Source organism: Mobula birostris, chromosome 9 (genome assembly GCF_030028105.1).
Source record: "Mobula birostris isolate sMobBir1 chromosome 9, sMobBir1.hap1, whole genome shotgun sequence".
NCBI classification, from domain to species: domain Eukaryota; kingdom Metazoa; phylum Chordata; class Chondrichthyes; order Myliobatiformes; family Myliobatidae; genus Mobula; species Mobula birostris.
This window is the reverse complement of record NC_092378.1, coordinates 16762099-16777527: the sequence shown is the minus strand read 5'-3', so window position 1 is coordinate 16777527 and position 15429 is coordinate 16762099. Positions and strand designations below refer to the sequence as shown.

Sequence of the window (15429 nt, the reverse complement as noted above, 5' to 3'; positions counted from 1 at the left end):
ATTGACAGACAATCTAGGCTTAAAATCTAAAAGTGCAGTGGTAACAATGTTACAATGTGAATCTGCTGAGAAAACATCCACTAGGCAGGAATTAGTATTTGATAACAAAAAAAAAATCTGCATCCAAAAGTTATTTTACAAAACAATTGTAACAAGATCACTATGTTGCCTCATCAATAACCCTTGCAACCAAAACATGAAGTGTACTCTCCCAACAACACTTGGCAGCCTTCAAACTGGGTAACTAGATAGGATATTTTAAATACCAGTACAAAGCAAATTCAAGCCTTAGTTGCTATTCTACCCTAACAACAAGAAAAAAAAACAATGAAACATGAATCCAAGACTGTCTCCTCTGTTTTATTCCTGGGCTCATGGCGAACTTTCGCAGACCGTATGCCAGTCACCATAACTTACTTCAATTCCGAAAATCTCATTGTAGATACTGGTACTAAGAAAGGTTGCGAAAGGATACAGCAGGATATAGCTCAATTAGGTATTTGGAAAGTTAAATGTAAGAGAAGTATATTGTAAATACATGGACCCTTAGAAATACTCATGGACAAAGGAATCTAGGGATCCAAGTATATAGCTGTCTGAAACTAGCAACGCGGTGGTTAGGTAGCTTATGGCACACTTGCCTTCATGAGCCGGGGGCCGAGTACGTGAAGTAGAAAGTCATGCTACAACTGTACGAAACTTTAGTTAGATCATATTTGGAGTATTGTGTGCAGTTCTGGTCATCACACTATAGGATGGTTATGGAAGCTTTGAAGAGGGTGCAGAAGCTGGAGGTTCACCAGAAAATGATGAAACCTCCTTTAAACTCAACTCCCTCGCTGACCTTAAATGTATGCCCTATGGTTTTAAGCAGTTCAAGCATGGGAAAACGATACCAACTGTCCACTCTACCAAATCCTCTAATAATCTTATAAACCATCAGATCTCCCCTCGGACTCTTACTCCAGAAAAAGTAACCAAAGCAGCGTAATTACTAATTGAAGGATCTTTCGAAGAGAAGATGGCGGCGCGACACAGCGCGCAGCGGCCACTCTGGAATGAATATCTGTAATCTGTCAAGTAGGATGCCATGCACAATCCTGATTTGATGGAGACAGATGCGAGAAGCACAGAGGAACATCTGGTGAAACTTCTGAAATGCCTGTTTCGCTGCCGCTGCTACTGTGCGATCCAGAATCTCCGGAGGGGAAGGCCCCGAATCCTCCGCTTTGCCTGTTGCTTGGCAGCCGGGGCTGGGGTCGAAGCGCTCGGCAGAGATGGTGCTCGGTGTCGGAGGCTCGAAGCTTTCGGACGGACTCAGTCGGCTGTGGTCGGGTGCTTCCAGGGTGCCACATCGGCAAGTTTGCGGCGCTGGAGGTTCATGGCAGGGCGAGTTTCTTCCTTCTACTGTCTGCGTGAGATGATGAGGCTATCGGGACTTTGAGACTTTTTTTTTTACCGTGCCCATGGTCTGCTCTTTATCAAATTACGGTATTGCTTTGCACTGTTGTAACTATATGTTATAATTATGTGGTTTTTGTCAGTTTCGTCTTGGTCTGACTTGTGTTTCTGTGATATCATACTGGAGGAGCATTGTATCATTTCTTAATGCATGCATTTCTAAATGACAATAAACAGGGACCGAGTGCCCTCATAACCTAATCTATTTCCCATGTAGAAATAATACAAGAGCTATACTACTTGGCAAGAACATCCATGACATCATAGAATTAAAAAGTGAAGTGTTGCCAATATAAGTTATATTCTCCCACATAGATGAAGCAGGATGGAAGTTTAAATGTTCTAACAAATAAAGCCACAACAACCAGTTTCTATTTAATATTGACAGAATGACAAAAAGCACAAGAAATTAACACAAGGCCAATCCTTTTCCAGAAAAAGCACAAAACAACCCTCTCCCATACAAAAATCCAAAAATTAAACGAGCAATGGACATACAAGGTGGGAAGTAAATTAAGACGTTTTAAATACAGGTTTTTATTTTGAGTCTGAAATCTAATGTACAATACAATCACAAAAAGATGAAAGTATCAGGGTAGCATTTCAATGTTGTACTTGCTCTCTGTGCTGTTGTCAGTTGATGAGCTGCAAATGGCCTGAAAATTGATATTTTAAATAGAAATCTTCCACAGCATCAGTTAGCAGATCAGCTACTTATTGCTTCAAGTACTGATCTTGCAGTTGAAAACAAAAGGTTGATAGTCGATTCAGCCTTCGGCGTTTTACTACTGGTCAACAAGGAGAAGTTTTTTTTAATGATAATGCACAACAGAGGCCCTTTTTGATGGAAACTTGCCGAATTATCCCAGTAGTCCTCAAGACCACAGGCTTTTTAAAAATTGTAATTGTTAGATCATAAGCATAGCTTTAGTGTTTTGCACCAAATTACCCTGGGGCTTGGTTTCTATTAAGTACTATTAAAGAACAAATGATTGATATGAAAAGACTTAAAAACTGAAGATAAACTCTAGAACTTAAATATGAACATTCACTTGCTCAAGGTATCCACAGAGCATTATCAGCATATCCTCCAATAAAAATTACCAAGGTTTTGTCAAAGACTTGGATAAAAAGGGAATCTAATCCTGAACGAGTTGATGGTAGTTAAAGCATAGGGTAAGGAGCCTGCTCAAGTGGAAACGGCAGATAACTCATTGATAGCTATGAACTAACTGGTTAAGATGGTGGCATGCTCATACACAGTGGGTTCTACGGTAATAATAAATGTGTTATTGTCTTTCTTTAATTTTTTTTTACTATCGCAAGACCCTGCTGGACATTAAGAACTTGAAATACTGCAGTTCTACCCCATTAGCATTGTTGCTTGTTGGTGGAGAAATTGAAGGAGTTGGACTTGGTGCCGACTGTGTTGTTGCCTGCTAATTAGAGGTGTGCAAAGGTATGCAAAGACTGTGTGCAGTCTAACAGCAAGTGATTGTCATAGTTGCTTTTCTTGTGATCAGAAGACCCTATTGGATATCAGTACATAGAACATAGAAAACCTACAGCACAATACAGGCCCTTCAGCCCACAATGCCGTGCCGAACATGTACTTATTTTAGTAATGACCTAGGGTTACCCATAGCCCTCTATTTCTCTAAGCTCCATGTACCTATCCAGGAGTCTCTTAAAAGACCCTATCGTTTCCACCTCCACCACCATCGCCGGCAGCCCATTCCACGCCCTCACTACCCTCTGCGTAAAAAACCTGCTGACATCTCCTCTGTACCTACTTCCAAGCACCTTAAAACTGTGCCCTCTCGTGTTAGCCATTTCAGCCCTGGGAAAAAGCCTCTGACTATCCACACGATCAATGCCTCTCATCATCTTATACACCTCTATCAGGTCACCTCTCGTCCTCCATCGCTCCAAGGAGAAAAGGGCAAGTTCACTCAACCTACTCTTATAAGGCATGCTCCCCAATCCAGGCAATGTCCTTGTAAATCTCCTCTGCACCCTTTCTATAGTTTCCACATCCTTCTTGTAATGAGGTGACCAGAACTGAGCACAGTACTCCATGTGGCGTCTGACCAGGGTCCTATATAGCTGTACCATTACCTCTTGGCTCTTAAACTCAATCCCATGGTTGATGAAGGCCAATACAACGCAAGTCTTCTTAACCACAGAGTCAACCTGTGCAGCAGCTTTGAGTGTCCTATAGACTCGGACCCCAAGATCCCTCTGATCCTCCACAATGCCAAGAGTCTTACCATTAATACAATATTCTGCCACTATATTTGACCTACCAAAATGAACTACCTCACACTTAACTGGGTTGAACTCCATCTGCTACTTCTCAACCCAGTTTTGCATCCTATCGATGTCCCGCTGCAACCTCTGACAGTCCTCCACATTATCCACAACGCACCCAACCTTTGTGTCATGAGCAAATTTACTAACCCTTCCCTCCAACTTCCTCATCCAGGTCATTTATAAAAATCACGAAGAGGAGGGGCCCCAGAACAGATCCTTGAGGCACACCACTGGCCACCAACATCCATGCCGAATATGACCTGTCCACAACCACTCTTTGGGCAAGCCAAATGTGGATCCTCAAAGGGCCCCTTGGATCCTATGCCTCCTTACTTTCTCAATAAGCCTTGCACGGGGTACCTTATCAAATGCTGAAATTCATATACACTACATCTACTACTCTACCTTCATCAATGTGTTTAATCACATCCCCAAAAAAATTCAATCAGGCTTGTAAGGCACAACCTGCCTTTGACAAAGCCATGATAACTATTCTTGATCATATTATGCCTCTCCAAATGTTCATAAATCCTGCCTCTCAGGATCTTTTCCATCAACTAACCAACCACTGAAGTAAGACTCACTGGTCTATAATTTCCTGGGCTAGCTCTACTCCCTTTCTTGAATAAGGGAACAACACCTGCAACCCGCCAATCTTCCGGAACCTCTCCTGTCCCCATTGATGATGCAAAGATTATTGCCAGAGGATCAGCAATCTCCTCCCTCGCCTCCCACAGTAGCATGAAGTATATATCTCGTCCGGTCCCAGTGACTTACCCAACTTGATGCTTTCCAAAAGCTCCAGCGCATCCTCTTTCTTAATGTCTATAAAGCATTAAGTGGCTGTCACGTGTTGGCGCTAATACCAAGGGCCTTGAGGTCACGCTTGCAGGTGCCCTTGTAGTGCAGCTGGGTCTTCCTGTTGGTCTCTTTCCAGAGTCCAGCTCCCCAAAGAAAATGTCCTTCGGTATACGACCATTTGCCATGTGCAAGATGGGCCTAGCCAGCACATACGCCTGTTTGAGGAAGGTGAACAAGGAGGTGGCGCCTGTTCTCTTGAGCACTGTTGTTGGTAACCTTGTCTTCCCAGGTGATACCACGTATGTGTCTGAGGCAGCGCATATGGAGAGCGTTGAGTCGCTGCTCTTGTTTTGTGCACAGGGTCCAAGTTTTGCCAGCATAGAGCAAAGTGCTCAGCACACAGGTTGTGTACATCTGGACTTTGGTGTTCTGGACTTTTTCAAGGTTGGCTGACTCCCTCAGCCAACCTTGAAAAAGCTGCGGCTGCTTTTCCGATGCGCTTGTTGATATTGCTTTTGAGTGACTGGTTATCCAATATCGTGGAGCCCAGATATGTGAATTTGTGGACGACTTCCAGATCATAGTTGACAATGTTAATGGATGGCTTGTCGTCAATGTCTTGTCCCTCTCCTGTGTCCTCTTCAGGCCGATAGTCAGGCCAAACTCCTGGCAGGTTTCCGCAAAGCGAGTCATGAGATCTTGTAGCTCCTGCTGTAAGTGAGTTGCGACAGCTGCGTCATCAGCAAACAGAAAGTCTCTGAGGAGCCTTATCTACATTTTGATCCTTGCTCTGAGTCTTGACAGCCTGAAGAAGTTTCTGTCTGATCTTGAATGGAGTTAAGTGCCCTCAGTGGCCTCCCCAAAGGCGGACTTGAGCAGGACAGCAAAGAAGATGCCGGACGGCATCGGAGCAAGGACACACCCATTTTACCCCGGGTTGCAGGATGTTAAAGGACTCTGATGTAGAGCCAGCAAACACTATGGTCCCCTTCATGTTGTCATGAAACGACCCGATGAGTAGGATTGGGAGGCAGCCAATCTTGGCAAGGATCTCAAAGAGGCACTTTCTGCGCACAAGGTCGACTGCCTTAGTAAGATTGATGAAGGCAATGTAGAGTGGTTTCTGCTGTTTTCTGCACTTCTCTAGCAGTTACATGAGGGAGAAGATCATGTCGATGGTGGACCGCTCAGCCCTGAACCCACACTGAGACTCAAGACAGACCCTTTCTTCAAGCAGCTGGAGATACTTCAGGGCAACTTGAGCAAAAAGCTTCCCCAGAACTCTAAGAGAGATGCCATGATAGTTGTTATAGTTGCTCCTGTCGCCCTTGTTCTTGTAGAGAGTGATGATATTTGCGTTCCTCATGTCTTGGGGTACACTGCCTTCTCTCCAACACTGGCAGAGGATTTGGTGCAGCTCTGGGATGAGGGTGTCCTTGGCACATTTGAGAACCTTAGGAGGGATGTCAATTTTTCCTGGTGCTTTCCCAGAAGGAAGTGCTTCTAGTGCCCCGCTGAGTTCCTCCATGTGGGGTCTTCATCAAGTTTGATCATGGTGAGCAGAGGTTCAATGGTGCTCAGAGCTTTTTTTTTTAAAATGATAGTCTCTCTGGCATACAGCTCCGAGTAATGTTCAACTCAGCGTTCCATCTATTGTGTTCTGTCCTTGATGACCTCTCCCGTTGATGACTTTAGTGGGGTAGTCTTGCTCTGTAATGGACCAATGACTAGCTTGATTCCATTGTACATTCCTCTAATGTTGCCAGTGTCAGCAGCCTCCTGTATGTTGGAGCAGAGCTGGAGCCAGTAATCATTAGCACACCGCCTGTTGAACTTTGTTCCGGGTAGACCGAGTACTTGTAGGTTCTTCTCGCTAGCAGAGGACTTGTATGTGGTCAGTGCTTTTCTCTTTCTCCTCAATCAGAGGCAACAGCACTTCAGAGTGGGCCTCAAACCAGCCAGCAAACTTAACTGTCTTCCCCCCCCCCCCCCCCACCCCCCGCAGTGCTGTAGATGGTGTCCCGCAGGGTTTCCTGTCTCTTGCTGACATTGGTGTCAGGACAGCCAGGCAGAGCTTCCTCCAAGGCTTGCAGAAACTCTGCTATCTTTACAGAGTCACCAGTATTGCTGGTGACAATGTGTGGCCTCCCATCCCTTCTGAAGTTTTACCTTGCTGCACGCAACGGAGTGGTCGGTGTCACAATCTGCACTCTGGTAACTGTGTGTCAGCTTGACAGTCTGAAGACTGCTGTGTCTTGCGAAGATGAGATCAAGTTGGTGCCAATGTTTGGACCTTGGATGTCTCCATGACACTTTGTGTTGAGGCTCGGTGCTGAAGGTGTTAGTGATACAGAGGTCATGTAGGCAGCAGAGTTCAGGGAGGCACTGGCCGTTTTCCTTCATCTTTCCAGTTCTGAACAGTCCCAAACAGGGAAGGGAAGCCGTGGTGGTCACTGCCAACTCCTGCATTAAAGTCACTGTGAATGAATGGTGGCAGCACTGAGTTCATCATAGAACTTGTCTTTAGCTTCCTGGGTAGAGGTTAATAGTCATAGTCGTACTTTATTGATCCCGGGGGAAATTGGTTTTCATTACAGTTGCACCATAAATAATAAATAGTAATAGAACCATAAATAGTTAAATAGTAATATGTAAATTATACCAGTAAATTATGAAATAAGTCCAGGACCAGCCTATTGGCTCAGGGTGTCTGACCCTCCAAGGGAGGTGTTGTAAAGTTTGATGGCCACAGGAATGACTTCCTATGACGCTCTGTGCTGCATCTCGGTGGAATGAGTCTCTGGCTGAATGTACTCCTGTGCCTACCCAGTACGTTATGTAGTGGATGGGAGACATTGACCAAGATGGCATGCAACTTAGACAGCATCCTCTTTTCAGTCACCACCGTGAGAGAGTCCAGTTCCATCCCCACAACATCACTGGCCTTACGAATGAGCTTGTTGATCCTGTTGGTGTCTGCTACCCTCAGCCTGCTGCCCCAGCATACAACAGCAAACATGATAGGACTGGGCACTGCAGACTCGTAGAACATCCTCAGCATTGTCCAGCAGATGTTAATGTAGGCGCATAAGCCTACAGAGGAAGAGAACCTCGTTTCTTGAAGAGCAATCATGTCCATCTGCAGTCTGCTCAGTCCGCTGTTGATCACTGCGGTCTTGCGGGCATTGCTCAAATCTTGCAGGTCTGCTGTAAGGCCTGGTGTCATGGTCCATATGTTCCAAGTACCTATCTTGAGGGCGAAATACTTTTGACGTTTGCTTTTTTTTTTGCCGGGTGTAAGGTTATCGATCCACTTGTCGGGGGTTCCCTATGCCCCACACATCCAGTGGAGCACGTGGACCGTGACAAGGCAGCACTTTTTGACTGGGGACTACCCAGCTTAAGGCGGGCAGGAGCTACCTATTGAGGTCCTCGGACCTCTCCCACCATTAGAAGCAGCCTCTGGCGCCTCACCTCTCCGCCAATCGAGCGCAGTGGCTTATCATCGGTAACTGCTGCTTCCATGTTGTGTCAACGCTGAGTGAAGAGTCTTCTCCAGGGCGCAATCCTGGGTGGGAAGATTTGAAGAACCGGTTGTTGCCCATGCAGCGGGCTCCCCCTCTCCACGTCACTGATGTAGTCCTGAAGGGCAAGCGCTGATACATCTTGGCACCAGTGTTATTGCAGAAGTTGCCAGAGTGAAGTTGTAAACAACATCAAACTGCCTTAGGGAGCCCGGCTCCAGATTTCTTCCTCAAGGTCTACTCCCGAAGCCTTTCCCATGAGTGGGTATGGCCACAAAGGAGCGGAGGTTTAAAATCAGTTTTCCTTCTACGCGGGCTGCCGTTCAAGGCTGATGGGCCCCAGCTGCCCGAACTGGTTATGAAGCGCCAGTGGTCCATCTTTGCCCCTTCTCTTGTCAGTAGAAACAGTTCCGCCAGGCCTAGTCTCCAAGCTACACGTGAAGCAATTTGGTATTCATGTATCACTGAATGACAATTTAACTTGAAGTATAAATTAACCTATAGCATTTAATTAAATATAGTAAACAGAGGTAAACATGATTTATACTAAATAAACAGGTACAAGGACAGAAAACATTATTACTGAAATATCTCAGAGCTTGTGGACATGTTTACCCAAATCAGCTACATTGTAATAATTGCTTTGGATGAGAGGAGACATGATAGAGGTGTACAAGATAATAAGAGGAATAGATAGAGTGGATAGCCAGCGCCTCTTCCACAGGGCACCACTGCTCAATACAAGAAGACATGGCTTTAAGGTAAGGGGTGGGAAGTTCAAGGGGGATATTAGAGGAAGGTTTTTTACTCAGAGAGTGGTTGGTGCGTGGAATGCACTGCCTGAGTCAGTGGTGGAGGCAGATACACTAGTGAAGTTTAAGAGACTACTAGACAGGTATATGGAGGAATTTAAGGTGGGGGCTTATATGGGAGGCAGGGTTTGAGGGTCGGCACAACATTGTGGGCCGAAGGGCCTGTACTGTGCTGTACTATTCCATGTTCTATAAATGACAGTAGTTTGAGGAATTCTAGCTTTGATAGGAGATGAGGAGTTAAGTCAGAGATACAGGGAGGAAAAAGGTTTCTCTTTTGAGGGAGTGAATGTTTTCAATTAAATACCTTGGAAATGATGAATTCTTAGGAAAGTAGGATACAATACAAGCCAGTCAAGTATATAGAGCTTAGTCCCTGTACAGAAAATGTGTCTGTGAGTAAGCTTGTGATGGGGATCAGGAGGTAGTATTAGAGGAGCCCCAGCTTCTGCACTTATTTATTAGATTTTAAGGCTCTTGCAACCAGAGAGGATAAGTTCCTGAGAGAGTGTTTGGGATGATATTTTTCAATCAATACATGGAGGGGTCTGGTCTTCACGTGTGACTTAGCTACTAAGCCTGGAAGTTTTTCTACGGACAGAAGTGGCAAAAGCGGGTTACTAGTACCTTAAAAACTGGGCAGATAGGGTTTGTCAGCCATGGTTGGCAGCTTATCTAGGAGAAGGAAAACTCTGATTTCAAACTTACACTACCTTGTGGCTGTACCCACTCATGGGGAAACCTTCGGGAGTAAACCCGGAGAAAAAATTTGGGGTTAGAGTCCCTTATGGCTGTTAACGCTGAAAGGCCACTCCTGCCATACTGCTACTGCCAAACTGTATCTATCTCTGCTGTTTCTTTAGACTCATCAGCTCCCTGGAGAGGCGCAGCCTGCTGCACAGGCAACAGCTTCCCCCTCTATATTGTACTGTCTTGGCTTGACAGCTAGGAAGCAACATTCATGGTCGAACTTGACCAGAGGAGGGCCATATACACTGAGTGGCCAATTAGGGAACAAGTAATACGCGATGAAAGGGGTTAATCAATAATCCTATTGTGAGAATACGTTAGGCATAACATGATAGAATTGAAAAGGGAAGTAGTTCAACCCAAAAATCAGTGACCTAAATTTAAACAGAAGGAAACTATGAATGTAAGAGAAGCAACATAGCTATGACAGATCACCAAGGAGCTTCAATGAAAGGCATGCAAAGTATAGGTAAAGGTTAATAGTTTAAGACCAAACACAGGACTGCAAGAGTTGCACAATTAATTCTGATACAAAAACAAAATAAAAAGATTATTGAACAACAGCTAACAAAAGAAGCTTAAAAAAGACAAAGTCAAATAAAATTGTTCTTAAAAAAAAAAGTGGCTTAGGACTGGGGGCAATTTAGAACCCATCAAAACAAACAATATTTTGGTTGAGGGCAAAAATAGAAACTTAAAAAAAATTAAAATGGATTACATACTTTGGTTCTGTCAAAATCATAAGATGGTAAATTGTGAATATTGTGTAGCGCTGTACATTAGTTTTACAGAACACTGCATAAGCTCAGCTGTTTCAAGAATAAATTAATCTCTTTCAGTATAATTTTAAAAGCTCTGCGCCATTAATCTCTTCTTTTTCCTATGGTCATTTTATAATTTGTCCCACGATTGAAGCAAACATTTTAATTATAAGCTTGATTAAAAAAAATTTGAAAAATTCTAAATTAGGGTTTCCCAAAACAAAAAGCTGGTTGTACATACTTACATCATCAGTATCTTTCACTCTAAGAATTTGCTCTCTAAGATCTTGCAAGTCATTGAAAGTCGATTGTGCTGTTATAGAATACACTAAAGCAAAACCTTGTCCATTTTTCATGTATAGATCTCTCATTGCAGTAAATTGCTCCTGTAAATGAAATATGACTATCATTCTATAGTTTTCAGTATCTTTAAATAATTAACAAATATCACTTAAATTAGCAAGTATTAAAGTAAAATTTTATACTAGTTAAATGACTGCATATAAAACTGCATTTTATGAGGAAAACAAAAATCACACTTTTCAGTAAGTTTTAGATTGGACTGTTTTGCCCATCTCACTAGTTTAAAAAAAACAGTAACACACATCAGCCCAATGATGAAATCATGCTGGATTAACTGGTTTTGGAACCAGCTTAATGTTCAAAATATTACCCAATTCGCACATGAACAGTAATAGTGACTGCATGATTGCAAACACACACCAGTTTACGACCCTGTCAGTTTTATAATTTATGGGATAAATTAAAATAAAAGAAGGAAAGCACAGTAACATTCCTGAATGTCCATGATATACTGAACCTAGCGGGACCAGGTCTTTGGCACTGATTCTGGCTCTGCGGCTCAGAAGAGGGCAGAAGTACAGAACAGAAACAGGCCCTTCAGCCCATCTAGTCCATGCCAAAACTAATTAAATTGCCTAGCCCCCTTGACCTGCAGCAAGACCACAGCCTTCCATATCCCTATAATCCATGTATCTATCCAAACTTCTCTTAAATATTGAAATCGAGCTTGAATGCACCACTTGTGCTGGCAGCTCATTCCACACTCCCATGACCCTCTGAGTGAAGATGTTTCCCCTCATGTTCCCCTTAAACTTATCATGTTTCACTCTTAACCCATGATCTCTAGTTGCAGTCCCATCCAACCTCAGGCGAAAAAGCCTGCTTGCATTTACTCTATCTATACCCCCTATAATTTTGTATCCCTCGATCAAATCTCCTCTCAATCTTCTACATTCTAAAGAATGCAGTCTTAACCTATTCAACCCTTCCTTGAAACTCAGGTCCTCCAGATCTGGCAACATCTTTGTAAGTTTTCTCTGCATTCTGTTTACATCTTTCCTGTAGGTAAGTGTCCAAAACTGCACACAATACTCCAAATTAGGCCTCACTAACATCTTCTGAGGAATAAGATGCATAACATCCAATCTTCTGTACTCTATATATTGATTTATGAAGGCCAATGTGCCAAAAGCCCTCTTTATGACCCTACCTACTTGTGACGCCACTTTCAATGAATTTTGTACCTGTATTCCCAGATCCCTTGGCTCTACCACACTCTTCAGTGCCTTACCATTCACTGTGCAAGACCTACCCTGGTTGGTCCTACCAAAGGGCAAAACCTCACACTTGTCTACATCAAGCTCCATCTGCCATTTTTCCAGCTGACGCACATCCCTCTGCAAGCCATGACAGCCTTCTTCATTGTCCACTACAGCCCCAATCTTGGTGTCATCCAGAAAGCTGCTGATCCAGTTAACCACATTATCATTCATATAATTGATATAGATAATAAATGAAGGACCCAGCACCTGCAGCACACCAACAGTCACATCCTGAGTGTTGAGCAACTATACCTTCTTGACCAACCTCCCATGTGGGGCCTTGCCAAATGCCTTGCTGAAGTCCATGTAGACAACATCCACTGCCTTTCCTTCATCCAGATTGCTGGTAACTTCCTCAAAAAACTCTATAGGATTGGTGAGACATGACCTACCACTCACATAGGCATCCTGACTTTCCTTAATCAGTCCATGGTTATCCAAGTACTTGTACATCCGGTCCCTTAGAATACCTTCCAATAACTTTCCCACAACTGATGTCAAACTCACCTGCCTATAATTTCCTGGTTTCTGTTCAGAGCATTTTTTTAAAAAAAAAACAGTGGAACAACAATGGCAATTCTATAATCCACTAGTGCCTCTCTTGTCGCTAAGAATGTTCTGAATTTCACAACTAGGACCCTGGCAATCTCTACATTTGCCTCTCGTAGGGTACAAGGGAACACTTGGTCAGGCGCTGGTTATTTATCCACCCTGATTTGCCTCAGGGTAATAAACATCTCCTCCTCTGTGATCTGTACAGGGTCCACGAAAGTGATAACACTTCACCTCACTTCTATAGATTCTGTATCTGTCCCTCCAGGAAATGCAGATGCAAAGAATGCATTTAAGATTTACCCCATCTCTTTTGGCTCCACACATGGATTACCATTCTGATCTTCCAGAGGATCAATTTTGTCCCTAGCAATTATTTCGTTCATAACATACAGTACCTGTAGAATCCATAGGATTCTCCTTCATCTTGTCTGCTAGGGCAACCTCATGCTTTCTTTTAGCCTTGCTGATTTATTTCTTGTACTCCATAAGCATCTAATTTGTTCCTACTTGCCAATAACTGCTATGTACCTCCTTTTTTTTTTCTTCTTCCCTTAACCAGGGCCTGAATATCACTTGAAACCCAAGGTTCCCTACATTTTTTATCTTACCTTTTATTCTGAGAGGCACATGTGAGCATTATACTCTCAAATTTTGTTTCTGAAGTGCACCACTTTCCAAGTACACCTTTGCCAGTAGGCAGCCTGTCCCAATCCACACTTCCCAGATCATTTCTGATATGATCAAAATTGGCCTTTCTCCAATTTAGAAACAGAACCCACAGACCAGACCTCTCTCTTTGCATACTTACTTTGAAACAAATGGCATTGTGGTCACTGGATGCAAAGTGTACTCCTACACAAACTTCTGTCACCTACCCTGTCTCATTCCCTAATAGCAGATCCAGTATCACACACTCTCTCATTAGGACTTCTATGTACTGATGAAGGAAGCTTTCCTGAACACATTTTACAAACTCCATCTCATTTAGTCCTTTTACATTATTGGATTCCCAGTCAATACGTGGAATGTTAAAGTCACCTAGCTATAGGGGATTCCATAGTTAGAGAAGGAGACAGCAGATTCTGTGGGCTAGATAGTATGTTGCCTTTCAGATGCCAGCATCAGAGGTGTCTCGGATTGGGTCCACAGCATTCTAAAGGTGGTGGTGGGGGGGGGGGTTGAACTACCAGAAGTTGTGGTACATATTTGTACCAACAACATAGGTAGGAAAAAAAAGTCTCCTAAAGAGAGAATACAGGGAATTAGGTAGAAGGCTGAAATATAGGACCTCAAGGGTAGCAATCTCTTGAATGCTGCCTGTGCCACATGCCAGTGAAGGTAAGAGTAGGATGATTGGGCAAATAAATGTGCGGCTGAGGAATTGGTGCAGGAGATAGGGTTTCAGATTCCTTGATAGATGGGATCTCTTCAGAGGAGTGTACGACCTGCACAAAAAGGACAGGTTACACCTGAACTCGAAGGAGACCAATACCATAGCAGGCAGATGTGTTAGAGCTATTTAAACCAACTGGAGGGTTTAAACCAATTTGGCAGTGGAATGGAATTTGGAGTGATAAGACTGAGGAAGAACAGGCAGATGATAGGGCAAAATTGCAGTCAATGGGATGAGTTGAAATATAACATGGGGGCAAAATTGAAATGGATGATGAGTATAGGACTGAAGGTGCTCTGTTGGAATACACACAGCATACCAAATAACCAGGATGACCTTGTAGGGTAGTTAGAGATTGGCAGGTATGACATTGTAGGCAGATCTTAACATCCAAGGATACATATTGTATCAAAAGGCAGAGGGGATGGGATGGTTCTGTTGGTAAAAAATGAAATCAAATCCTTACAAACAGGTGATATGGGATCGGAAGACATAGAATTATTATGGGTAGGGTTAAGAAACTATAAGAGTAACAAGATCCTGATGCAAGTTATATACAGGCTCCTGAACAGTAGCCCGGATGTGGGGTACAAATTACAATGGGAGATAGAAAAGGCAATTATTATGATTGTCATGGGGGATTTCAATATGCAGGTACACTAAAAATCAGGTTGGTGCTGGAACCAGAGGAAACTTCTAGAATGCCAACAAATTGGTTTTTTAGAGCAGCTTGTGGTTGAGTCCACTATGGGAAAGAATTCTGGATTGGGTGTTGTGTAATGAACCAGAGATGATGTGGGAGCTTAAGGCAAAGAACAGTGATCATGACAAGAATTCATCCAGTAGTTTGAGAAGCTAAAAATCAGATGGTCAGTATTACAGTGTAGTAAAGGGAATTAGAGGCATGGGGGAAGCTGGCCAATGTTGATTGGAAGGAAACACTAGCAGGGATGACAGCAGAACAGCAAAGGCTGGAGTTTCTGGGAGAAATCTGAAAAGTGCAGGATAGAAACGTCCCAACGAGAAAGAAATATTGTAAAGGGAGGATGAGACAACCGTGGATGACAAGGGAAGTCAAAGAGAGTATAAAAGCAAGACAGAGCATACAATACAGCAAATATTAGTGGGAAATTCAAGGATTAGGAAGTTTTTAAAAACCAGAAGGCAAATTTAAAAATGCAATAAGGATTAAAAAAAATGAAATATCAAGATAATCTAGCCAATAACATATACAAGAGGACACTAAGAGTTTTCTCATATATATAAAGATACCAGCAGTGTGTCAGAAAATTGAGAGTGACAAGGGTACGAAATGAGTGTAGTTGCTATTGCTAAGGAGAAGGTGCTTGGGCAGCTGAAAAGTCTGAAGGTAGAGAAGTCGCCTGAATCAGATGGATTACATTCTGAAAAAGGTAGCTGAAGAGTTTGTGGAGG

At 43.2% G+C, this 15429-nt stretch overlaps 1 protein-coding gene across 3 annotated transcripts in view; it reads right to left on the bottom strand.

The window, feature by feature from the left end:
- The window catches only part of LOC140202556 (ras-related protein Rap-1b), a 64468-nt gene that overhangs the window by 8674 nt on the left and 40365 nt on the right, over positions 1–15429 (bottom strand). For all 3 annotated transcript variants that reach the window (XM_072267545.1, XM_072267547.1, XM_072267546.1), the window contains exon 5: positions 10668–10808. In XM_072267545.1, coding sequence (XP_072123646.1) covers positions 10668–10808 — 141 coding nt within the window. The remainder of the gene's footprint in view (positions 1–10667; positions 10809–15429) is intronic.